Raw genomic sequence first — 27433 nt, forward strand, 5'->3', positions numbered from 1 at the left:
AATGCATTCATATCACAACAAAATTCTCAGATGAAATATCACATTTGATCTAGCAGAAGGGATTAATTGCACCTTGATCCAACCTTAAGAGGTTTCTATTTCCTTCTCAATTAACATCTAATAAATTATTACAATTGAAACAGTGGGTTTTGGGGGGGGGGGTTGTTTGTTTGTTTTTGTTTATTATTATTATTATTATTATTATTATTATTATTATTATGTTTATATTGGAAAGTTAAGGTAGGGGATTTAGTGTGGCCCATGAACATGTGCTCTGTAATTGTGAGAAATGCGCATTCTGAGCTCCAGATGGCTGAGTCAGAGAAAAATCTGATGTTATTGTGTTCACAGAAAGTTATATAACTTAAAAGCCAGGCACAAAATGGTGCAATTACAGAAAAAATGATTTGTCCTTCGCTGGTATAATAAGAAATACAGACAACTTAATGAAACATACTGTTGTCTTGCTACTTCAGGTTTGGCCATAATAAAAGGAAGAAACTTGACTGAAAAGGTATTATTATGAAAATAGGCCTACATGGCATGTCATGGCTTTTAGTGATTCCCCCTCCCCCTAAACAATCAACAATATACACAAATATTATAAAAAGAGCAAATCCTCTTGCCTCTCATTTCAACATTATGAGTCATGGGGCTACGTGAAACTAGAATGGAAGAAAGTGAAGCTTTATATAACAGAATCTTGTCCACAGGCAGCGTCACTCTGAAATATACATGAGTGGAAAAAATGTAAAAGAAGATCTGGACTTTATGAAGGTGGCTGCAATGTGTTAAATGATCAATGATTGGGCTGAATTCTTTTGTCAGAAAGCCGAAATACATGAGAAATTAGCATACACTGGGGTTGTGCATTTGTATAGAATTACTATCCATTTCTGTTTTGTTTCATTCGTAAGCCCCCCATTTTCATTTGTGCATGACTCCCAAAAATGGGCACCTTTCTGAATCGAAAAACCAAAAATGTTTGACTCATTGGACACTATGGGTGGGCTTCCCCAGGTTCCCCTTCCGCTCAGTTTTAGGGTTAGAGGGGTGAAAATCACCACACATGGAGGGCACATCTACCACTTTTAGTCCACCAAGTTTTATAACAATCGGGTCATCACCGACTTTTAGGGATTTTTTTCTTTCTAGAAATAAAATCTTAACAACATTCCCTCTTTAACCCCACTGTTGCTGCCTTCTAACTTCTCCAGGAGCAGCAGGAGGAGGGAGGCAGGGCAGGGAGGGCACCATTCCTTCCTGCCAAATTTCAAAACAGCTCCACACACCACACACACAGCCCGACCCCACTATTTCACTTCTTTAACTGGTGGCAATGGGGGGGGGGGGAATTAACCTCCCCTTTCCATCATTTTAGGCAATGGCGTGGTTTGTACTTATATTCTTCATTACAACCTCAATTAAAAGCATCAGAGTTACATAGGATACCACTTCTCCTGTGATACTTTCCCCTCGATCTGCAGAGGAGACCTTGTTTTAAATAATAATAATAGACAGGGCTTAAGAGACTACTCCTCCTGTGATGCTTTTCCCTTGACCTGCAGAGGAGACTTGGTTTTAAAGACAGGGCTTAAGATACCACTCCTCCTGTGATGCTTTCCCCTCGATCTGTAGAGGAAATGAGGCGATGCAAGGCGGACAGCAGGTGAGGTTCTTCTCCTCGAATTGGCCCAACAGGCATGGCTCTGAGGGAAAGAACACGTGGCAGTTGTCCACAGGCCGTGTCACATGCAAAACAGGTGATGAGCCGGTACCTGCTCTTGCTTCCTTTTGTGTTGAGCTAATTTTTGGATGGGGCACAGTATTTCTTCTCGCAGGGATCAGCCTCAGCATTCTGCATATCAGAAGAATTTCACTTTATTTATTCAATATGCATTGAAGTGCAGTGGAAAAAATGACAAATGTGTAATGCCTTTTGAAAAAGGCTTTGCTATATACTTTCTCTGTTTGTTCTATTAATTCTGCCCCATTTTGCCACTCTCTGAAGTTGACCAACTTCAAGCTCCATAATTGTTTGTTTGTTTGTGGGACTATTAGAAAAACTAGGACAGAGTTTTTTTTTCAAAGTGAGATTCTGCTTTGTTCTTACCCTGCAAACCTCTGACAGTCTCCAGGTGCTGACAGATGGTCAAACATATTCATCAAAGCAAAGGAGTCTTTTAAACCAAACAGTTCTGGAAGAAGAAAGAAAAGAAGAAGCAAAAATAACCACAGTTTAGATATCTAGATATTCTCTTGCCCTGAAGCTACTGTTCTGAATTCCTTAAGACAATCCATTATGGAGCTATAAATATTTCCTTTCCAGACGAAATATTGTGTGAAAGATTCCATGCTAGAAAAGGAGCCACAGTTATTCCAAGTAATTTATGATAGCACAAGGTCTTTTCATCAGCTGCTTCAGGCATTACACTCCACAAAGGCTCCAAAATACAGAAATCATTTTAGATGATCTCGCCAATGCACACCCTATACAGAAAGTATCATAAATAATAATGGCCAGGTGTGGCATATTATATTCCATTTAGTGGTTTACCATGGTGGACAATGGTTCTTATGCTGCCAAAATTGCACCAGTAACCAAGCAGGGAGGTGTCAGGCTATGAGGAAGTTCAGAGGAAACCCCCAAATTTATAGAACAAAGCTTGTTTGCAACCATTCTTGCAAACAAAACTAAGGAGAGGGGAAAAGTATGACCTGTAACAAAATATTGCAATATTATTGGTTGGTTGGTTGATTACATTTGCATGCCACATTTCTCCCAGAATAGGACCCAAGGTGGCTTCCAAAACAATTAAAAATAGTCTCAATAAAATTTCCTATCAGTTCAAGCCATATAAAACAGCCTTATAACATTGTAAAAACATACACACATTTTTGAGACAAAAAGCTCTCTTGCCTACATGTTAAAAGCCTACTTGAATTGTGGATCATGCTTTTTCAAAGGCATAATAAATCAGCCATTCCCTCTTAGAATCATAGTATCACAGAATAGGAGGAGACCACAAAGGCCATTTAGTCAAACTCCCAACTGTTCTAGCTACAGAATTGTTAAACCACCAGTTACAGAAAATCTTGCCGACTGGAAGGTTGGCAGGTCAAGCCGCGTGTCGGGGTGAGCTCCCGCCGTAACCCCTAGTTTCTGCTTACCTAGCAGAAAAAAATAGGTACCACCATGGTGGGGAGGTAAAAGGCACCCCAGAAAAAAACATGCTAGCAATTCAATCAGGAAGGCGTCCACGACAACAAGCTCCTTAACGTAGAAAGATGGAACAGCAGCACCTCCCCATGGCCAAGTCAAGCACAACCTCCAGATGCCGAAAATGAAAAAAGAGGGAAGTCTTGCCTCTGTCTATGGACTGTCTGTCTTTGTTGCTAATTGTATAATGGCATTGAACATTTGCCATATATGTATTCTGTAAACCGCTCTGACTCCCCTCGGGAAGACAGAGTGGAATATAAATAAAGTATATTATTATATATTACTATTTTTCACAACACTATTATAAACCTGTCCCCTTCTATTGACCCATCAATAACCCCTGATTGTGTGAACTATAGCACTGGTACATGTTAGGAGTGGCAAGAATGCTATACGCTCAACAATGGAAAAAAGACAAAAATACCAACTATAGAAGACGTGGGAACTATTGCATTTCTTCATTTTTAAGACATGATTCCCCCCTCCCCCATATCCAAGTCTCTAAAAATGGAGAGCAGCTTAACTCATTGGTGAGCATCTTAACTCATTTCTGTTGGTGTTACGGGCGTTAGTGCACTTCTTACAATCAAAGAATCGAAGAAAAACATGAATAGAAATGGACATATTAACTCTGTTGAAGGATAAATCATTGGACACAGAATGGAAACATTTCTATCAATATATATTTCTGAGAATGAGGAAAAGGCTTTTTGTACAGGTTTGGTGTATTCATTTGTTAATAAAAAACAAGCAGAAGTAAATAACTTGCTGGATATAAAGTGGGGGGAAAAGCATTGAACTATAGAGTGGTAAATCATCGCAATTGCATGATTATGGAGAAGCATGATAACTGAGGTCATCATCCAAGTAAGTTGCCACTACCTCTGACCACATGAATGCTGCAGGATAAGACACTTTGTGTGATAAAGTCCTAAGATATTATAGATGCAATAAATGCTTTGGCTTTCACATTTTCAGATCCCATAAACTCTCTAAAAGCAAAAAAATTGCAAAATTGATTTAATGGCTGTAGTCTGTTTGGGACATGCAATTTGGACAATAATACCCGGGTCAAAAGTTCATGCTCTGCCTACACTCTAGCATCACATTCACTACTTTTTATCTAATAGTTTTGTACATGGGAAGGATTTGTTTCCAGCAATTACTCTAATGCACCAGAGTTAACATAATTTCCATTAACCTGCACTATTTTAACAGTTCTCCATACAATTTTAATTTCGTAAGAAATATGTCACTTATATAACTCTGTAATTGTAGCTCATCAGGCAGGTAAATGTAATCATTGCAAGCCCTTTACTTTTGAAAAACGAAGCCACAAGAATGGCAAACTCCAGTTGTATAACACCAGACAAATTAAAAATGCACTCATCCTCTTTTCATGAGTGGCAACAGTGAAACTGAGCCATAAGGCCATGATTTAGGACAGCTGGGCCAGCCCAAAACATGTTTCTTACTGATTTCTTTGTAAAACTTTCCTGAATTTCAAAAAGTGGTCTTGGTCAGTTAACTGTGGATGCAGCTACACTGCAGAATTGATGCAGTTTGGCACCACTTTACCAGCTATGGCACAATGGTATGGAGTCATGGGAGTTGCAGTTTGGTGAGGCATCAGCACTCTTTGGCAAAAACCCAAAACCTCAAGCCATGGCTGATACCGGATGAGAGATTTCCCCCCGGGAACACAGAAGACTGGGCAACTTGGAAGGCACTGAACAGACTGCGCTCTGACACCACAAGATGCAGAGCCAATCTTAAGAAGTTGGGCTTCAAAGTGGAGTCCACGACAGTGGAGAAGAGCAAACCCCAGACCACCTACTATAATGCAGCCTGAGCTCAGCCACATGCACAATGGATGACCTTCTTATAGCAACACTAGAGGCACTCCAAGTGGCCAGCTACTAGTCAAAGGACATTTAATATAATGCCAAGTTTTTAAACCTTGTGTTTTTTAAAATACATTACAACTGTACCCTTGGTTTCTTTCTGATATGATAAATAAATAAATAATCAAACAAGAAAGAAAGAAAGAGCACTCTTTGTCAGAGGATGTTAAAGGTATTGTAAAACTACAACTCCCATGTTTCAGCCAAGGTGCAAAACCATGGCAATTTAAGTGGAGTCATACAGCTATAACTTTAGTGTGAACAGGACCTACATTTCAAAAAAATATTTAATCTGTTTTTCATAATTGTTCCATTGTTGATTAGCCCCAATCCTAACATTTCATTTTTTTCTTTCTTTATTTGAAGTTCAGCCTCTTCCTCATTTTTTGTACTTGAAAAAACCATGTAAATCCATATTTAAAACGGGTGCTCTTAGATCCTTCATGTTCATTTCTCATTGTGATTTGTCAAATAAAATGTGGAAAAAATGGTTGCTCTTCTGCCTCAGATGAAAGGTTTCACAGTGCTTGTTTTGACACATGGGTTACAGACCAAAAAAGGCTGAGATAAATATATTCTTCTTTTTACTTCTAACTCTACACACTGTCTTGGCAAGTAAACTGCAGGGATTAAGGATGTTATGTTTGTGAGGTACTAAGGGATAAACCAGCTGGGGTAAATATCATATAAATAGCTATTTGAGAAATCTGTGCAGTTTCCACTAAAGGAATTGTTTTTATCGTTTTAAGATAGTTATTTTTTGGTCATCCATTTTCTAAGCTGTACCAGCAATATTAAAAATATTGCACCAACACTATATGAAGCTAAAAAAAACCCCCTTTGGAATTGAAATCAGTTACGTTCAGTTAGCAGGGATGTTGTTAGTTCCTTCTTGTCTCTAAGGGTGTAGAATTCATGCAGCTTCACATCACTTTAGCCATCATGGCTCAATGCTATGGAAGCACTGGAGTTGTAGTTTTTCAAGGTCTTTTGACTTCTCTGCCAAAGAGTATTGGTGCCCCACCAAACTGCAAATACAATGATTCCATTGCCTTGAGCCATGGCAGTTAAAGTGGTGCCAAACCACATTAATTCTAGTGTAGATGCACCCCAACTTGAATGAATTAGTTTCCAAAACTAATGTTCCAAGCTCTAATCTTCTAAAGCTTATCTTCTTCTTCACCATCTGATCTGTCCCTGTGGGAAGTATGATGTTTAGACTATATGGCGTAATCCTGTAAAACATTTGTGTTCTTACGAAAGCACTGACATATAATGGGAGGCAATTACCTCTTCATAGTACACTCTGAACCAATTTTGTCCCAGGGATTTCATTTTATTGGGAGCAGAAGGTTGGCAATGGGGTGTGACCATAGATCAACAATGGAGCATTGGTTTTGTATGCAAAACATTGTAGGTTCAGTTCGTGGCATTTCTAGATAGGCAGAGAAAAATCTCTACCATAAATCAGAACAGATTACATACTATGCATATTTCATTGTGCTGATTTGGGATGCATATACATGGCAGAGCTAGGGTGCATCTACAGGGTGAATTAGTGCAGTTTTATTATTATGTTTATACTGAAAAAAGCAGAGAATATCACATTCTGGTTTGTCTTGCATCTATTGATTACCAAAAGGCCTTCAATTCTGTTGAGATCAATGCTATCCTTAACACTCTGCATCAAGTGTAAATCCAACATATGTAAACACCATAAAAACCATCAATACAGATACAAAACTGTTGTCAGAGTGTGTCACATCAGAATAAACAAAGTAGGGTGTCAAGGAAACACAATATCCCCAAAACTGTTTGCGGTGACTTTAGAAAACCTCTTCCAAAACAACAAATTTAAAGGTGGGATTTCGATCGACAGCGAATAACTTTCTCATGTGCTCTTCGCAGATGATTGTGTCCTTTTTTGCCAAAAATCCAGAAGATTTACAACATAATCTCCAATAACTAGATCGACTCTCAAGATCAGTAGGATTGGAAATGAACTTGAAGAAAACAAAATTGATAAAAAATGAGCAGTGTGTCCAGGGCCACATCATTATAAATGGAGATGAAATAGAGGAAGTGATTGAATATGTATATCTTGGACCAGAAGTACAATTGAATAAATTGGCAAATGGAGAATGGGCAAGAAGACACAAACAAGGAGTGCTTTGAATGTGATTTTCCTGCTTCTTGGATTGGACTGGATGGCCCACGAAGTTTCTTCCAACTCTGTGATTCTATGGACAGCTTTTAATTGAAACCGGACAGTGCTAAAAAATGCTAAACTGCCAATAAAAGTCAAAGCAGATATCTTCAACGCTACAGTTCTACTGACAATATTATATGCATCTGAAACATGGACAACAACAAAGTTAGAGGAAGAAAAAGTGGCGGTGACTCAGAGAGCAAGGATGTGTGGTGCAACAATAAGAGATGAAGTCAGCAACAAAGAACTGCATCAAAGAACCAGGTTACTTGACGTGGTCAATAAAATCTATGAGGCAAAAAGAAGATGGGCAGGACATATGGCACAAACAAAAAGCAACCGATGTACATGGCAGCAAATAAACTGGATACCAAGAGACAACAAGCAGCCTTTGGGCAGACCTCATACTCAATGGGAAAAATCAATGGTTAAGCTATTTGGCCGGAAATAGAAAAGCAAAGCACAGGATCGTATATTTTGGCAAATGGTAGATTTGTGTGAAGCCCAAAGGAGTGGATCAACGACAAATCAAGTAGAATAGAATTATATTATAGAATAGAATTAAGTTTATTTATACCCCATTTTTTCTCTCCACAAAGGAGACTCAAAGTGGTGCAGTTTAATGCCGCATTTACTGCCATGGCTCAATGCTAAGGAATCATGGAAGTTCTGATTTTATCAGATCTTTAGCTTTCTTTGCCAGAGTGGTGGTGGCTCACCATACTACAAATCCCAGGATTCCATAGAACTGAGAGCCATGACAGTTAAAGTGGCTTCAAACTGCATTAATTTTACACTGTAGATGTACCCCTAGAAGGATTGACTCCATTCTCAAACATGTAAAACCATCCTTCTAAGAAATATTGCCTTGAAAAAATTTGTGATAAGTTTGGCTTAGAGCAACTGGCCATATTTTGGAAATGACTTGAAGGCATATACAACAAGAGCTTTGCTTTAGAATTACTCACATAGACAGAATTATGTCATTATAAATTGTTATCTAATGGCTAGCTATTATTTTAAACTAGCAGCTAAATAGTTTTTGAAACTGCAAAGGATAATATTTCCACTTTGTTGTTGTTTTGTGCCTTCATTTCCAACTACAGATCCTAAAATTGTATGTATATATATATCTTGTAAGCCGCTCGGAGTCCCCTTCGGGGTGAGAAAGGCAGCATATAAATGCCATAAATAAATAAATAGATAGATAGATAAATGTAAACAAGGCTCATAAAGGCTACAGTACCATTTTCTGGGTATCTTAATCGTTAATACTCTATTTATGCAATATGTAAATAAATCTGTATCTAATCTTACACAAATGTCCATATTAACTAACAATAGCTTGGTGCCCTCTTGTGGACAAGACAATTTGACTACAAAAAATATTTAAATAGAACTCCCACTGAGAATTAATATTTCAGAGGTGCAAGTCCTGTTAGTTTGTTGTAGAAAGCCAGTTTCATACCACAGCTGACCATTAAGTAGTTCAGACTTACATAGAACATTTCTTCAAGTCTGAATGTTATTGTTTTTTGCAAAAAAAATAATCCATTGCTAAATAACCATAATTTACTGCTGCTGTGAGTTGTCACTGCACTGATTTTTCAAGCATTGAAGCTTCAGATGTAGTATGCAATGTATATAAGCAAATCACATCACATGGGATGCATATGTCCTTTGATCAGGTCTTGTGTTCTGCTGGTGACCTGGGAAGCTGCATGTAATTTTCCTTGCAATCAATCTGATCAGCCGTCAATGTAATGTGGGAAAAAGTAATACTTTGTACTATTATTAGCAGTGCAGAGACAATAATCAGGATCAAGTGGAAGGGAAAATGCATTAATGAAGTTCCTCCCTCCCTCATCCTCAACACTTCCTATCAAAGAATAAGGAGAGTAGGTTTTAATCCCAATCACAGCTTGGCCTTGATTGCATTTATTTCAAAACCCTGCTTTTTCAGCACCACATAAATAAAATCAGTATTTCACAGATAGACATATTATGTAGCTTGTCATGACTTAAGTACTGTTGTCAGTAGTGAGTAAACTTTTCTTGTATACATCTGAGCCTTGGGCAAAAATGTCAAGGACTTAATCATTCACATTTTATTGACTTTTGAGCCCGTGATCTTTACATTTTCCACCTGTAAACCAGTGTGTATATTTACCGACAACCAGAATTCATACACAACCTTTTGCCATAATTCATTTGTCCGTCTTCAAGGTGTCACAAGACATTTGGTATCATTGCTGTAATACACTAACAGAAGTACGATTCTACAGGTTTCTATTTGTGCGTTAGGGTTTTTTATCCTGTCATACTGCAAATATTAGTCCCAGCTTCTGCCAACCTAGCAGTTCAAAACATGCAAATGTGAGTAGATCAATAGGTACCGCCCCAACAGGAAGGTAATGGCACTCCATGCAGTTATGCTGGCCACATGACCTTGGGGGTATCTATAGACAATGTTGGCTCTTCGGCTTAAAAATGGAGATGGAACATCACCCCAGAGTCTGACACAACTAGACTTAATCTCAAAGGGAAACCTTTACCTTTACTCCAAATAAATGAAACAAACTGTAACTGTAATGTCTTAAAATCCCTATATCTCATTCTGTGCTTCTCCTCCGTATATTTCTTTTCCCTTGAGCACTATAAACCAGTAGAGTGAAGGCCTTACCGTTTTGAAGTTTGGAGGAATATTCTCAGGGAAAATGTTCCACAGCAAGATGATTCTAGTGAGATGATTGACATTGCTTTCTCCTATTCTTCTTTGCTGTCACTGTAATCGTTCCTCTAAAGTATTTTATATGTGATGGAGAAGTTTTGAGAGCCAATGTTCCCCAGAATGACTGTTCTACGCCATACCCACTTTTTATCAAGAACTATGCATTTCAGAAAATAACATAGATACTTTGCATTTCATACTGTCATTGACAGCATTTTGTTTGGTCTGGCTTAGCATCTGTTGGGCCAAGCATCCAGCAGAGCAAGATTCTTCCCAGGATTCCAGCAAGCTTGGGAAGGGTTGCTCAACTTTTGGAACATGGAAGGGCCCACAGTCTCCAGTTATTATCTGTGAAGGCTTACTGAAACAGACAACAACTGAGAACTTGTGATAAAACAGCCTGGAAAAGAATAGTTCTTTGTAGCAGATAACTTCAGGTCTTTATCCTAGACCTCTGTTCTGCTGCCACTGGGTTAGATTTCTGGATTCTGCCCTTGGTTCTTGCAATCTTGTTTTGGACCCTGTCTGTATCCTGAATTTCTGGCTCTGACTTCCAAACTGACTTCAGTTTGTAGTCCTGATTGTTTGTAGTCCTGATTATCTGGCTTGACTTCTGACCTCTGACTTCGGTTTGTACCCCTGGATTCTTGGTCTTTATGAACCCTGATAATTGAATTTTTGACCCAACTCTTGGAAGGCAACCTTGGCTGTTGTTTGTTTTGGTCCCTGACCTGGCTGTTGTAGTTCAGCATTTGAATGTGTCTGCCCCTGATTTTTCTGGGGATTCTGGGCCTGTTAAGTCATTCTGATGACAATGAGGATTCCGAGTCTGCAAGCCAGCAGAGGAGCCAGCAAGAGATTTTAAGCCTTGGAAAAGGAGCAGTCTGTGTCTGAAGAACACATTCCTGAAAGGCAGTTCACTAGAAAAGCAAGGTCAGCAGCACATCTGAGCTCAGAGGTTGGCAATGAAAGTCCAGATGGACAATTTAATGAGTAGTTAGATCGGAGATTTACGTTTTGTCAACATAGGGCTTCTCAAGAGAGAGTACAAAGGCCAAGATGATTATTTCCCACGGCATGATTTTCTCTCTATAGCCCAGAAGATGGGCTCATTAGTCGAGGCAACATTGGTGTTGAGTAAAGATCTACGGTCAAGTCACAAGATTTCTAATTCCATGTTCTATGCTTCCTTTTGTTCATGCTTCATGATTCCTAGTTTTGAGGACTGTTCCTGAATTTCATGTTTTGGATTTATTCTGCTTTTGGATTCCTGGTTTTTAATGCTACTCCTGTACTTTGATTTCTGTGGATTATTCCTGATATTTGGACTCTGGTTTTTTATACTATTTTACTGAATTGCTTTTCATATATATTCTTTAATAAACTGCTTTGCTATTTTACCTTGGACTAGAGTGTGTTTTAAGTACAGAGGTGGTTCCTGGCCTCGGAATGCAACATTGCCTCTGTAGTTTGTTGTTTATCAGTTCAGTTGCTTCCGACTCTTCGTGATCATGGACCAGCCCACACCAGAGCCCCCTGTCAGCCGTGGCCACCCCCAGCTCCTTCAAGGTCAAGCCAGTCACTTCAAGGATACCTTCCATCCATCTTGTCCTTGGTCAGCCCCTCTTCCTTTCTTCTTCCATTTCCCCCACCACCATTATCTTCTCCAAGTTTTCCTGTCTTCTCATTATGTGGCCAAAGTACTTCACCTTTGCCTCTAACATCCTTCCCTCCAGTGAGCAGTCAGGTATTATTTCCTGGAGTATAGACTGGTTTGATCTTTCTGCGGTCCAAGACACTCTCAGAATTTTCCTCCAACACCACAGTTCAAAAGCATCTATCTTCCTTAATTATGGTCCAGCTTTCGAATCCATAGGTTACTATGGAGAATACCATTGCTTTAACTAGGGATCTTTGTTGCCAGTGTGATTCTCCACTCTTCATTATTTTTTTCTGTAGTACTCAGCTTGTATTCATTAATGGGACTCTTGACCTGGGCAGTGCTCATCATTACTCCATTTGAGTGTTATAATTTTGTTATTTCAGTCACACCTTGAAAGTCTTTAGAAATGAAATATAGTTCCGGCTTACCTTGCTTTTGTTCAATTAAACCTCAGCCTTGATATTGGGACTTGACACATACTTTCATATACATCACCTCCTGCAGAGCCAGAAAGGGATCTATAATAGAGGCTGAGCTACAGATGATCCTTCTCTTAAAAAAAACCTACAGACCAAATTGTCAGCAAATTAATTGTTCACAGAAGTCAAACTGCTACAAGTATGAGTAATTCAAAAACAAGGAGAAGACTCGTATTTCCTAGATCTTCTGGTATTATAAAAATTTGAATGGTAAACATAAAGAAATCAAATGTTTTTCTTATATAACATTTAAAAACAGGTACTCAAAACTTTATGGGGGCATATACTCAGGAATTTATTACAAAATATAAAGATTTATGTAGCACATGTAAAGTAAATACATTTTTGAGCTAAATATAAACATACTGTACATCTTCCTTTGATGGTATGATTTCATATATATTTGTTCGGCTTTGTGTCTGAAAAAATATTCAGTATGTCAAATACTGTGTTGATTCTTAAATATATATACATATGCTATATATATATATATACACACATTTGTTTTACAAAATATGAATTAAAATATGAAATTGATGTTAGGTTAAAATCCAAATATTAATAAATACATCCAAAATCAGTGTCATATTTGTGTATTCAGAGAAAGGCATTTGTTTAGATTTTACAAGGCTTGCTGCAATCGTAAGTTTAATTTCTCAGACTCCTCTGGTTGAGGCAGCGCCCATTTCTTCTTTACATACTTAATGTCAATTGTTCCAGATTCTTTGGCCAGTGCAATCCCGAGGAGACCATTAGGTTTTTCAGGCTCACCCAGAACAGCCATAGTTATAACCCTGTGGAGGGGAAAGTGTTTTGGTTTAATAAAGGGATGGAAAGAAGAGAACACTACTAGAAATAACAAGCTTTATTCTATCAGCCAGGCTGGGATCAGTCTCCCTGTGACTCCTCATAGAATGCCCTCTTGAAAGGCCTCCAAATGCCTTCGAGAAAAGCCTCTGCTTGGTTTGTCTGAGGAAAAGGTGAAGTAGCAAGGGAGTCCTAAAACCAATCTCCCATGGATACCAAGGACTGACTGTGTTCAAAGGAAAACATCATCTCATTATATCTATCCCTATTTTGTGGATGGGGGAGGCAGCTTAGGCTAAAAGACATAACCTGTTTAGGAAACCTAATTTGTGGCAGCAGAGGGATTTAGAAATAGGGTTTTCTAAACAATTTATGTGTCTCTTGGCCACTATGGCCAACTAGATCCCAAGCAAACTTAGCAGCTTAAAGAACAGAATGGAGCTTCATGTGGTGCAATGGGTTAAATCCTTTCGCTGGCAGGACTGCTGACCGAAAGATCAGTGGTTTATCAGCTCCAGCTTCTCATACAGAGACATGAAAGAAGCCTCCCACAGGATGGTAAAACATCCGGGAATCCCCTGGGCAATGCTCTTGCAGATGGCCAATTCTCTCACACCAGAGGCGACTTGCAGTTTCTCAAGTTGCTCCTGACACACACACACACACACAAATCAGATAGAATAGTATCTAACTTATTCTATTCCAAGATGCTAAAAGCAGGAATCAGAATGGGGCCCAAATACAAAATGGTAATTAAACTTAGCTGGAAGAGTAAAACATATTGAATTATCCAGCACTGTGAGGAAAATGTGGAATGTCATTTTTGGTCCCAATATGGTGATTACCTGTATCATTGTATAACCTTCAAGGAAATAGAAGGTTGGCCAGGGTTAAAAGCTGAAATTTAGCAACTTTCATGTGTGTCAATTCCATACAGTTTCAACTGAAAATGTGTGTTATAGACTTACATATCTGACCAGATAGGCTGTTTTGCTACCGGCGACAAGTCATTTTCCAGCAGGTCCCAGATGTAAACAACTGATGTTGCGTCCAAAACAAAAAACACAGCTGGCCTAGTCAGGGCCCATTGGAGGGCAATGATTGGCTTCCCCGAGGTGCTGTTGTTCCACTGCATGAGTGGAAGCTCAGAAGTCATTTGATGCAATCTTATACTCCCATCTGAACATCCCACCTGAAAACATAATTAAACAAGAAGTTCTGTCATTATAAAAAGAAACCATATAAATCCAACTGCAATCCCACACAGTTCATCAACTCAGGTAATCCTTGAACTGATTAAAACATCAAACAAATACTTCTAAAGGGGACACACATCACTTGCAACATGTAACAACTACCCAGATGGGTTTCAAAATACACCTGCATCCTGCAATGTTCTACCTTTTCTCTGTCTGCCACAGCCTTACTATCTACATCACCTGGTAATAAAAATAAAAGGTTGGCACTATTTTGGAATATGGCTATATTATACATTGGTGGTTTGCACTTTTAAAGTGTTTAATATATTTGTTGTTTTTTCACATTCCTGCATGGCAGTGGGTAGGACTGGAAGGCCCTTGTGGTTTCTTCTAATTCTGCCATTCTATGATTCTACTGCAGGTATGGGCAACACCCCCCCCCCCCACACACACACAGTCAGGTGTTCTGGAGTTCAACTCCCACAATTCCTAACAGCTGATTGTAGGAGTTGAAGTCCAAAACACCTGGAGGAAGGACTGGCGTTTGCCATGCCTTTTCGACAACATGACTTTTGTCTCTTTCTCACTTCTGTAGTTGAGTGAAGCATTAAAAGACAATACTAGTAATCTTGTTCTAAATTATCTCCTAGATAATTAATCAGCTTAACATCTGTCAATACCAAGATTTGAAAAATTATGTCTGTAACAAAACAGAATGAAACTGTGAGTCACACAATCATTGATTTTGAGGTTACACAACTTCCAGGACTGGCTACTGAACTGCATCAGCTTATCCCTCACAGAGTATGTGTGTGTGAACACAAAACTCACAACCCATTTCCAGGTACATTTAGCTACAATATGCATTCTTGATCATTCCTATCAATAATTGTATTAGGGCATCCATACCAAAAATATTGGCTTTCCAAAAGGGGAGAAGTCAATTGCGTTGACTCTGCTTGATCTTGGTCCTCCCTGCTGAGGTTTGAACCACTTGGGAGGTACTTTTAATTCATGCCTCGTACCGTGACTCACGATGGCCTGTGATTTAAAGAAAGAGGAAGAGGAAGATAAATAAGAAAAAAAAATCTCTTGTCTATTGAACAATAGCTCTACTGAACAAAATTGAAGAATATTTTATAAAGAACTACTGGTTTAATTCAGACTCTAAAATGCAGAAATGTGTAACAGACGCTTCTACGTGCATACTTTCAGAGATGATACCATTTTAAAAAATGCAGTTCTTCACAGTTAAGAAAGGAAAGGAGACAAAAGAGGAATTAAAGCTGCAATAATACTCACAACGTCGGTTCCAACAACAAAGTGATTCGGATTTGAAGGTAGAAATTTAATATTCAGTGTTTGGGGTACTCCCATGAACATATCTTTTGGAGAGAGGCTGGAAAAATGTAAAAGAGAGAAGTAAATATAAATAAGTGAAATTTATGACATGATGCAATAGCATAGCATGTTCCAGCCACTTAAAAATCCTATTTCCTTATTCAGTTTCCTGCTTAACAGTTATCTACCTCTGGAACTCCCTCCCTAAAGAAATAAAGCTGGTCCACTTCCTCCTCTCCTTCAAAAAATGACTGAAGACATACTTTTATTCAAAAGCATAAGGAGAAGAGGAGGATTAGACAATGAAAGACCACTACCGGATCTCTGATTGGGAACTATTATTGTATGCAGGCTATGTTACTCCATGTTAGCCTAGTTACCATCAATGGCCACACAACCAACCTACATAACTTCATGAACTTTAGCTGGCTTTTGTGGATGTTTTATGTTCAGATTTAGTTATTATATAATTTTGTTTGATTATGTTTTGTTTAATTTAGTGATGTTAGGTTCTAATGTTGTTTTCATATGTGGGGTTTTCTGGAATTATTATGTCAGTACTTGTTTGTTCTATGGTGGCATTGAATGTTTGCCTTTGTATGTTGGAATCCGCCCTGAGTGCCCTGGAGAGAGAGGGCGGAATATAAATTTTTTAAAAATTGAAAAAATTATTATTATGATTACTACTACTACTATTGCAGGAATCAATTGGTTTTCTTCTCCTAAGCAAGTCATTAATTTGGTAACAATAGTGGACAATTTGGCCTGTTCTCCAGGTTGGATTGAGAAAAAGGAAATATATTCAGGTTTTTACATGCATTGGGCACATATACAACATAAGCAGATTTTGTTTGGTGGGATAAATGCAGGCTTTGGTCAAATGAACCCTTGTCAACAGCACTAACAAAGCAAAGAACACTAAACATGGAGATAACAAGCAGCAGTAGACATGAATGTAAAAAACTGTCATTTTTACCTGCAGTTCAGCTGTACAGTAGAGCTATGGACCAACTTTATTTTCCCACCAGGAATTAAGCCTGAAAGAAATAAAACTGGATTGTAATGACTGCTACTACTAGCTTAGCAAAGTAAATACCAAATGGTCAGGACAATTATAAGTGAATGTCACATTCGAGCTAGATGTCAAAGAGAAAAGTATACAATATAAATGCCTGGAGGGACTGTGCGTACAGAATTGTTATTCCAATATTACTGTTTCAATGCTTCACCAAAGTATTATTTACAATGGCACAACAGATTGTCCAAAAGAGTTTCAGTCTTGAGCTTTTCTCTCAAAAACACGCTTCTCTCTTTTTCATTAAATGAACAGTAGGGACTATAATTAATTAGTTTAACTCACCTAAATCACTTTGTGAGCCAGCCAAATCCCCCTTTTGAAGTTCAACCACTACCTAGAAAATGGTACAAATTAATAACAAAAGCAACATAATTGCAAATAAATTGTAAACTCTCTTTATATTAAATCTTTTCAGACCTTCTCAGTAGGACCTTCCCTACATTGCAATTTGGCACAATCAAAGTCTGTGTTATGCTGGTTGTAATTCCTTTATTGCTGCCTTTCCAAAGAACGTTTACATTGCAAACAACCCCCTTGCACTGCCCCAATGTCCTTAAGCTAGTTTTTCTTTCCCATTGTACTGCATTTTTGCCTGCCTGTTGTCCCAGTAAACATTTCTGAAAGCCCTCTTTTTATGAGAAGCCTAATAACAACTGTTCAAAATGGATTATTTGTTCATGAAAACCCAGATTTTAAAGTAGGATAGTACAAAACTAAGCCCTGGGATCTGTACCCAGTAGTGTAATTTCACTACTGCAAAAGAGGCTGCAGTCATGGGACACCTACAGTTCAGGTTTATGCAGAGTTTCCAGTTGTAAAAGTAATGATGCAGTGAGTATTGTGCTTGGGGCCACAAAAACAAATGTGCTACTTTTAACACAACTGGGAAAAATCCAACATAACACTGTTTAACTCAGCTGACGATTACATTGTGTTTTGGCAAAACATTGCTACTGTTTTCAATGGTACAAAACAAAAAGTGCTCATGTTGCTAATCAACTGCTCTTATAAATAAAATGTATGTTCTAATTATTAGAAAGGAGAGTGTTTTCCAATTGGTAAAACTTTTAGTTTGAACATTTATTTCAAGGCCAGAGTGGTTCATTTTGCAATAAAATGATACACACTGTTCAAAACAAACCAGCGTTTTGAAAATACCATGAACCCTATCAGTATTCAATGAGTAAAATGGGTTATAGTTTGAGGCATAAAAAGCCGATACTCACCCACAGAGTGAGAGTCCCATTTTCATCCATTGAGGCAATCTGAAAAGAAAGCCCTAACATTTCTGTAGGAGAAAAGGGTAGCTCAGTAATTATGCATCTGCACAGATTCTGATGAGTATTCTTAACTAGTCTTACATTTAAAAATTAATCTACATAAGACAGGTCGGACTCATCTATTGTCTAAGGCCATTATCCAAAATGGTGAGAATATTCCCTTATTGTATTGTTAAACACATGTGTTGCCTGTCCAACAATCAAAGCCCAGAAGCCAGTTCACAAAAGGAAACCGTTTAAAGTCTTATATAGTGGCAAATAAAAATATGTGCCAAATATACTTGAGAATAAGCTGAGTTTTTCAGCCCCCTTAAGCTTATACTTGAGACAAGGTTATTTATTATTTTACTTTGCCATTGTTGTTGCTATTATTACATTTATAATTTCACTCTATTATTATTATATTTATTATTTTTCTCTGTTATTATTATTATTATTAAATTTTACTATATTTATTATTATTACATTGACATTATATTTCTCTATTATTATTATTATTATTATTCTCTGTTATTGTTATTATTATATTTATTATTTTACTCTGTTTTATTATAACTGTTCTTCCTCTGTGTTTACTATGGATTGGAAGGTGCTGTGACACAAAAGGACAGATCGGAGGCTGTATTTCATGAATTAAAACAACATTTTATTGATAGACAAACAGGACTACCTTTCCCCTGGCTGCCACAATAAAATCTCTGTGGGGAAAGGAAATCTTTTAAGTTTATGCAGTTCTGTTATTTGATCTTCTTTGTTATTGATGGTTACTATATGACTATTGTTTCTTTATTATACTATATATGACTCTGACGTGACTTTATATTAATGCAGTTCTCACGTGACGTGTTGTTTGACTATAAACTATATACAACTCGGATGTGATGTGAATTTCTGTGCACCTTCTTCCTTCCTATGCTCTCTTCCACTAATTGACAAATCCTAACTAACAAAAATAACTGCCATTCCAAAGTTAGCAGGAGCCGAGACTGAGCTCCGCCCCTCTTGCAGATCCTTCAAAGCACAGACAGTAAATTATAGCTTCTGGAGGCATGATAATTTCATTTATTATTTTACTTGATTATTTTTATTATTACATTTACATTATTTTACTCTATTATTGTTGTTACATTTATTATTTTACTTTATTATTACTGTTATTATTACATTTATTACTTTTACTCTATTATTATTACAATAAATATTGTACTCTATTATTACTGTTATTATTACATTTATTACTTTTTACTCTATTATTATTACAATAAATATTATACTCTATTATTACTGTTAATATTACATTTCCATTATTTAACTCTATTAGTATTCTTTTCATTACATTTATTATTTTACTCTATTATTGTTGGAAGGATACATACGCACATTTACACTGAAGGTTAGAATAATGGTTTAATCACAGTTGGACTGTCTTATCATAAATTACAGTTTTATGTAAAACATTCAATCTACTGATGCCTCAATTAATGTAATTTTATTGGTATCTATTTTTATTTTGAAATTTATCAGTAGCTGGTGCATTTCCCACCCTTGGCTTATTGAGTCAATACAATTTCCCAGTTTTTTTGTGGTAAAATTAGGTGCCTTGGCTTATATTTGGGTTGGCTTATACTAGAGTATATACGGTAACAATGAAACAATAGTAGTTATCAGGCTGGTCCCTTCAAAGATGCCACAGAAGAAAAAATGACGGAAATCTCTAAAACTAACAGCTTTTTGGGCATGACGAGTTTTTCTAAAATACTTGTTTTGTATACAAAAGACATAAGATTCAATGCCAGCACTTTCATATTGATTGCAAAACCTCTCACCTGAAACCACAGAGAACCAGTGAGACATGGTGTGAGGCAGATATCTAGGTCCTGACTCAAAGGAAGGCCTATAGACTATACATAAAGATCATTTGTTGATTCTGGAAAGTAGTTTGCATACCTTCTTGAAATGAGAGATAGGAAAGCCCAGAATTCTGCTCTTTGAAGACAGATGTTGAGATAGGTTCAATCGTCAGCACAGGACATGTGTGGTTTATTGGGGCAAATACGCCATCTAGAGTTAAGCAATAAGCCAAAACGGTTCACAGTCACCTACTCAGCCCCAATTGTTTTATTCATGATAATGGTAAATGTTAATTTCTCAAAAGCTGAATTTTAAATATGTTCTCTGATCAGTCTGAGACTTTTATCTATCAATGCTCAAGTTAAGTGCCACAGAATACAAAGAAGTTATTTTGGCCCCAGGGCAAAAAGTCCCTCAAACTCATCTCCTAATTCCTACCAGTAAAAATATAGCAATTTAAATAACAAATTATTTGTTAATGTTGTATGCAATTAGTAGTCTGCTGCTAGGGTTGACTACCTCACTATGCTCAAGTTGGTCTGGATAACAAGAAAGGTTCACCATGAGGGTATCAACAGTCTTTTAAATAGAAAAGTAAAGATAAAGGTTTCCCCTCGACGTTAAGTCTACTTGTGTCCGACTCTGGGGGAGGGGGTGCTCATCTTCATTTCTAAGCTGAAGAGCCGGCTTTGTCTATAGACGCAGCAAGGTCATGTAGCTGGCATGACTGCATGGAGCGCCGTTACCTTCCTGCCGGAGCAGTACCTATCGATCTACTCACATTTGCATGTTTTCGAACTGCTAGGTTGGCAGAATCTGGGGCTAACAGTGGGAGCTCACCCCACTCCCCGGATTCGAACCACCAACCTTTCTGTCAGCAAGTTCAGCAGCTCAGTGATTTAACTCACTGTGCTACCAGGGGCTCCATTTCAATAGAAAGTGTTATGTAGAATCCATTTTAAACTGTGTGAATTCTCAATAATAGGTACTCAGAGCAAAATATAATTTTGCCTCCAGAGAATGTCATTCATCAAAACAAAGGCCTGGAGAGAGAGCTTCTTTAACAATAGTATTTAAGATTGTTGTTAAAATGAGACTGAAACTCAAAACATACAAGTGTTGGCAAGTTTCTGCTATAAATTTAATTTTACTATTCACTGTTAAGAAGTACTAATTTTTACTGCGTTCAAGTGTGAAATTCCATAGATGCCAGCTTTGGGTTGACAGCCTTATTGAAATTTATTGCAGTAAACTTTAGTTATTACACAGGTTTATCCAGAAAATTAACCTTTACTTCACAATAAGCGGAGCACATCCTTTTCAGTGTGATGACAAAAATGAACAGAAGTGGAATTGAAATTTTACAATTACAATCAAGCGCTCCCCAATCTAGTTATAACAGAGAGGTGATTAAATTATGCAAATCATGCCAACTAACCAGTAGAAAATGTAGGAGACCGAAATGTCCAATTTGTTTCGTTGACTTTCATGGAGAAGTGCATTCTGGAGTCTTCTCTGAGGTCCCATACCAACACTGAACCATCAACTGTCCCAGCAAATACTAAAATAGCTTTACTGGGGCTAAAGCAGCAGCACGTTACCTAAATGGTAGGTGAATCATGTCAGAATCATAAACATGGAAATCATGTTGTTGCACTTTTTTTTCACTAAGACTCATAAATCCCTCCCCATTCCAAAGCTATGCTTCCCCCCCCCCCCCCCCCTAGAAGCTGTAATCACACTACACGTATTAACTGGTCCATCTAGTGCCACGATATTTGTATTATCGCTAACTATTTTTGAACTGCTAGTTTCAATAACAGTATTTCCACTGTCAAGATTTGTTTAATTTAATTTCTTCTTGACTTTTGATTTTGGTAGTCAAACAAATAGTTCTATGCTTTTTTTAACATGTTGGGGAATGCTGATGAGACAGGTTGACCTGTTCTTCCCTTTTCTCTTTATTTTGCTCTTGATTTGTGCTCTGAAAGGCATCCTGAAAAATGTTGCTGTTAATTTTGCCTGTTTGCCACAGCTATGTGCATGGCCATGGTACATTTGGCTAGAGACAAATCTTGCCCTTTTGTACAAGAAGCTTGAATGCATCATACATTGTAGACCAGTGGTTCCCAATCGTTTTTGACCAGGGAAACACTTTGACCAGGGACCTCTCTCCAACCTTAGTACCAAAAGGGTGATGAATCAGTTTTTGGTCATCTTTAGATTCAGTTTGGTTATTTGGAGTGCTGATTCAGAAAATTGTATTGGATATACCACATCAGCTCTAGTTTCTGATACAGAACATATGCTATCTAGTAGTCGCCATCTGCTCACCCACAGAAAGCCATATTTAATAAGTCTTTGAACTATAAGAGGGTTTCACGAGACCAGTCGTTCTCATTGCAACAGTGTATTAACTGTGAGGCTGTGGACCATACTAGTGCTGATCAAACACCTCTAACTAAATGGAAGGGAAAATTGGGGGGGGGGGGGGGGGGCAGAAAAAGGAGCTTTGTTGTCTTGTTAATTTGTGTATGGCATATATTGTGAATTGTTAACATGATTCCCCCCCCCCCCATCTTTCAGATCATATTTCAGGTTCTCTATCACTTCTGACCAGAACTATACATAGTTTTTCATGGTCCCCAAGTGTAAACAAATTAAAATATACCTGTGATTCACAGAATAATAATTTCTGAGGACTGGAGGGTTGCCAGACATTCCACACGCAAATAATATATTTTCTGTCCAGTAGCAAGCCACTTGATTTTTCAGGTAGCCCATGGACGGAAAGCAGAGCCTGCCTCTGAGCCTGAGAGATATGCAAGTGCGATATTTTTCGACCTAAGAAAAACATTGGACCTATAGTTTTTTTAAAAAAAATAAAATGCTCAAAGGCCAAAGACATAGAACCATTCTCTGACAGTCACCCAAAGCCTCATTTTTGACTTAAGAAGATAAGAGAGATTAATGCTATTATTTATTTATTTATTCTATTTGTATCCTGCCTTTCTCCACCCTGAAGGGTACTCAAGGTGGCTGTACATATGGAATCTATTCAATGCCTTTGAACAACAAACAGTTAACATACATTAAGTTAAAGATTTGAAATTAAAATTAATTTTAAATCTTTAACCTAATTAATTGCAATGTTTTTGATTGGGGAGAAAAGAGGGAAAGGCACTCTCAGATCCCTTTTGTTGATTTGAGTGGTAATTTCCCTGGCTAGAGCAAAGGACTAAGCTATTCTGAAGGATTTGCAAAGTGACTCAAGAGAAGAGAAAAAAAGTACACTGGGAGGAAATTTATATTTCCGTTCAGTGCTTCACAACAAACTAGGAAAACAAAGCCAACTGGGCATGCAGCTAAGTTCTGTGTATGCGAAAAACAGTGTTTGGTATCTAAAGGAGGGTATAAACTGAAATGAGAGTGGATAAAATATATGGTAAAGAGCAGAAAAAATACTGAAGGGTCTCTAAGTCATGGTTTAAGCAGCAGTCTCACTATCATTTTCTGAGTCTGCAGCCAATGTAAAACAGTGTCCCAATACTATCTCATAGAAGACGACTAAAATACCAGGAGTAATTTTTATCAAAATTTACTTAAAAGGCCAGACAAACAAGTTCTGCCAATACAACTTCATATCTTCCGCTAAAAATTAAGATTTTTCATTATCCAGTGAAGGAACAGCAGATGAGCAGATAATTATATTCAGGTCCTACTTATGGCCTTCTTTGTATGTTCTTATAATGGAGAAGAAATATTACTTACCATTTAGGAAAGGCAGATCAGTATTTAACTGAAAACATCTATCAGAAATAGACAGACTGGAGGGCCGTGATCTTAAATTCCGTCTGGGTTGTATTGCTACTTGATCTTCCTCAAGGAGAACTTCAATCACCTTTTGAACATATCATTTAAAGAAATGAAAAAGGATATTCCTTTTGTTACCCTGCAGTGTTAATAAATTATATTTTCAAAATCTGTACTTGAACATTGCATTTTTTAATGTGGATGGATTATGAAGGAAACTGTCTCTCTCAATTACTCATTCCTACTTAATCAAGAAAAACCGAAGCAGAGAGGTGGCACAAAATACATAAATACAATTCCCTCAAGTTATAATAATAAATAAATAAAATATTCAAATAATATAGGAATTTCCACACAATGCACTAGAATAAGATTTAGACAGAATTAGAGTAGATCCATTAGAATAAAAGATTTGGAAGGGACCATAAGGGCCAAAACGTTCTTCCTAATGTTTATTTAGAAAGTCTTTTTTTTTTTTTTTGTAATTCAAATCCACTGGCTTGTGTTCTAATCTCTGAAGTTACAGGAAAAAAGCTTATTTCATCTGCACATGTACAGTGGTGGTGTTGAAACTTACAACTAACCTATCCTAGACCAGCTTTAAATAGAGTCCAGACACAACCCTTTGTTTATTATTACCATTTTTGTGCTATTATATCATTAATAAATAGTTTTAAAACTATACCTGACAAGCTGACCGAAGAAAACTTGCTAATCTCTGGGAATCAATTTTTGGTGTAAGAGGAGAAACATCACTAGTGCTTTTTAGACCTGATGTGAAATACAAAATCACATGTAAGAAACAAAGTACCACAAAACATTTCTCAGAAAGCTTCATGGAATTTTTGGACATTTATGCTTTGCACTGTAAAAATTATGGAAGATTTAGTAATTAAGTAAAGAGGAAACAGGGTCAGGTTAAATTTAATTACCACTGTTTGATGTACAGTGGATCTATGCTAATTACCTCCACACACAAGGGCAGTTTCTCCAGGATGCTGTGTCCACTTTTCTTGAGTCTCTATTTCCTCAGTCTGAATGTCTCTGTCCAAATTATCTTCATTCCACTGACAATAGGCCTAAAGGAGAAGAATGAAGTTATTAGCTCAGATTTCAGGTCAACATCGACAATTCATCAATTGGTGTGCATAGTCTCCACACAATGTTCGATTTATTACTATTATCTTAATTCAATATTTAAAGAAATCTTTTTGAATTCATATTTGTTTGGAATTAATGTGAGTCACTCCTAAAGGTTCTGATCCCATAGAACCTTCAGCTCTATAGAACCCCGGATGCCTCGATTACAAAAAAAAGAGTGTATTTTGTTGACTGTGTTGTGCTTTGTCTAAGGATGTTAAATAAAATCTGATGATTAATAATGGATAATATTATCCAACCATTCCTGATTCGACAAACTCAGTCAGGACATAAACTATTACTATTACAATTATTATTTTCATAATCCTTAAAACTAATTAAAAATGTGTTAAAAGCTAAAATCACAGCACCTCCTGACTTGATCTTTAAAAATCTTCTTTAAATGCCTGCCTAAATAAAAAGGTTTTAGCTTGCTGCTGTAAGGACAGCAGGGAGGGGACTATTCTGGCTTCCATGGAAAGAAGAGAGTTCCAGAGTCGAGAGACAGACACCAAAAAGGCCCGCTCTCTCGTTCGCACCGACTGTGCTTGAGATAGAGGTGGGACTGAGAGAAGGGTCTCTCCCGACAATCTCAGGACTCAGGCAGTTCGTACAAGGAAACCCAGTCAGCCAAACAGCCTGGACCTGAGCTGTTTAGGGCTTTAAAGATCATATGTAATTGGATTAGATATGCATCTCTAAACTGTTTTATGGCAGTCCCTACCCTATGCATCTCTTTAGTATTTTTTGGATCACTAACAGTGATTCATGTATCAGTGAATGCACACCTGAAGACAGGTCTGCAGTTTGGGGGTCCTCCTGGACTCAGCGTTGAACCTGGAGGTCCAGGAATCCGTGGTGGCCAGGAGGCCCTTTGCACAATCATGCTGACTAACAGGCCTAGAATCCCCAGAGAGATCAGGTGCAGGCAAAATCAAAGGCTGGACTACAACATACTGCAGGCTTGAATAATTAATTGAACAAAGCAATAAGAAATGTAATGAATTGTAAGTTGCTCTTTACCTGCTTTGTATTTATTTTTCCAAAGTTCCGGATATACATGTCATATTCATTTACTGGAGGCAAATCCAGCAAGCAGACGCTGACTGAAAAGTCCATGTCAATAAGTCGTAGGAGTTCAGCACTACGTTTCCTTGAAAACATGTCACAAGAAAACAAAATGGCCAATAAGCGCAAATTACAGAGATATATAACTGGTCTAGAATTATTTGTACTATGAAAAACAATATGTATATTCAATGTCATACAAAAAGAGTTTTAAAATGTTATTGATTCCAGTATCCTTTAAATCAGGAGAGTTATTAAAGTGAATTCTGGATGAGAAATATTATTTTCTAGGCACTGACATATACATTGTGCGTCCTGTTACATATATTGCAAATGGAACAATGTGGGTTTGCTACAAAGAACTTGCTCAACAAGAAATGAAAACTCCCTGACAGATGCATCAATAGCATGCTTGCATTTTGCAAGCATGTTTGTCACATTCCTACTTCAAATGTTTAGCTGTAGATTTAAAACATCACAGATTTCAAAAGCTATGTGTGAATTTACTTGAAGCATATGTTAAATATTTGTAATGGTAGGCTATACTGAATATTTATGAAATAAACTTGTAGTGCTTTTTATTGATACACTTCTTTCAGGAAGGAAATTCTACACAGTGACTTGCAAACCTGGTCATATAATTATCCAATAAACTAACATTAAAAGGGGCACCTTTTTCACTTCTCAGTAAGACTGCATAATAGATCAACATTGAACAGATCTGCTCCTAAACTCAAGGATCTGTTAATTTCTAAGGGGAAATATTGCTTTGTCTTTTACACAAAACAAAGAGGGGGGGGGGGGGGGGGAAAGCCTAGCAAAATACAGATATATATTTTCTGTTCTTATAAACTGGCATTTGACAGAATTATATCACCTGAGTCTCAGAACCATGCAAACACATCTCCATTTATATTCCCACTGGATGTGACTTATTAAAATAATTTAGATTTTATACCAATTAATTGCACATTCAAATGTTTTATTCCACTTTGTTAAACAAATAGCACTTGTAACATAACAAAAATGTATTAAAATGCTACATGTAACTGTGTTCATTTCAATATCACTTACTTCTGTTGACTGGCAATCTTTCTGTTATTTTGCCGCTGTTTAGCTGTTTGAAAATCAATGAACTTTCCAGACTTAGCCATATGAGCAGATGAATCTTGTCTTTCTGTAAAAAAAAAGGTACAATAATGAAACTTAAATAACAGGTAGATAAATCTGATCCACATAAATATGAAAGCAAGTAAAATTAAAATGAGAGTTCTTTCTGTCTCAAGATTACACGCTTAGGACCGATTCAATTTTGCAAACGCACACTGTACATTTGAATTGTTGCCAAAATAAAAGCTCCCTTCCCATAGAAATATTATATGCAGGGGGCAAAAATTCAGCGTTGCATCCATGATATACTAATTTTCCACATGTAGGCATTATTTTTATGCATGTAGGCATTCAATTATATGACTTTCATTTTTATTACTAAATGAAATGGAACTAAACCAGATAAAATGCAAATGTGCCTTGAGAAAGAGAAAGAGAGAAATAGTGGGATATAAACAATCATCGTCATCATCCTAATTTGGTTCTCTACCAAAAGAATTTAAGAAGGCTAGAAGAAGTAAGGGACACAGCAATGAT

General features: G+C 37.3%; 1 protein-coding gene across 2 annotated transcripts in view; it reads right to left on the bottom strand.

Annotated features, from left to right (window-relative positions):
* Nucleotides 1-12786: 12786 nt before the first annotated feature.
* The window catches only part of DYNC2I1 (dynein 2 intermediate chain 1), a 31528-nt gene continuing 16881 nt past the window's right edge, over nucleotides 12787-27433 (bottom strand). Inside the window, exons 11-25 of one of the 2 annotated variants that reach the window (XM_060782568.2) lie at nucleotides 26861-26963; nucleotides 25742-25871; nucleotides 24546-24657; nucleotides 24264-24349; nucleotides 23537-23666; nucleotides 22437-22609; nucleotides 21204-21366; nucleotides 19862-19975; nucleotides 17861-17922; nucleotides 16917-16968; nucleotides 16533-16593; nucleotides 15518-15614; nucleotides 15125-15256; nucleotides 13985-14208; nucleotides 12787-13003 (exon numbers count right to left, since the gene is read on the bottom strand). In XM_060782568.2, the coding sequence (XP_060638551.2) occupies nucleotides 12832-13003; nucleotides 13985-14208; nucleotides 15125-15256; nucleotides 15518-15614; nucleotides 16533-16593; nucleotides 16917-16968; nucleotides 17861-17922; nucleotides 19862-19975; nucleotides 21204-21366; nucleotides 22437-22609; nucleotides 23537-23666; nucleotides 24264-24349; nucleotides 24546-24657; nucleotides 25742-25871; nucleotides 26861-26963 (1811 nt within the window). In that variant the 3' untranslated portion in view covers nucleotides 12787-12831. Of the gene's footprint in view, nucleotides 13004-13984; nucleotides 14209-15124; nucleotides 15257-15517; nucleotides 15615-16532; nucleotides 16594-16916; nucleotides 16969-17860; nucleotides 17923-19861; nucleotides 19976-21203; nucleotides 21367-22436; nucleotides 22628-23536; nucleotides 23667-24263; nucleotides 24350-24545; nucleotides 24658-25741; nucleotides 25872-26860; nucleotides 26964-27433 lie in introns of both variants that reach the window. The other variant, XM_060782567.2, reaches the window with a different exon arrangement.

Source organism: Anolis sagrei, chromosome 6, assembly GCF_037176765.1.
Source record: "Anolis sagrei isolate rAnoSag1 chromosome 6, rAnoSag1.mat, whole genome shotgun sequence".
In the NCBI taxonomy this organism is placed as follows: domain Eukaryota; kingdom Metazoa; phylum Chordata; class Lepidosauria; order Squamata; family Dactyloidae; genus Anolis; species Anolis sagrei.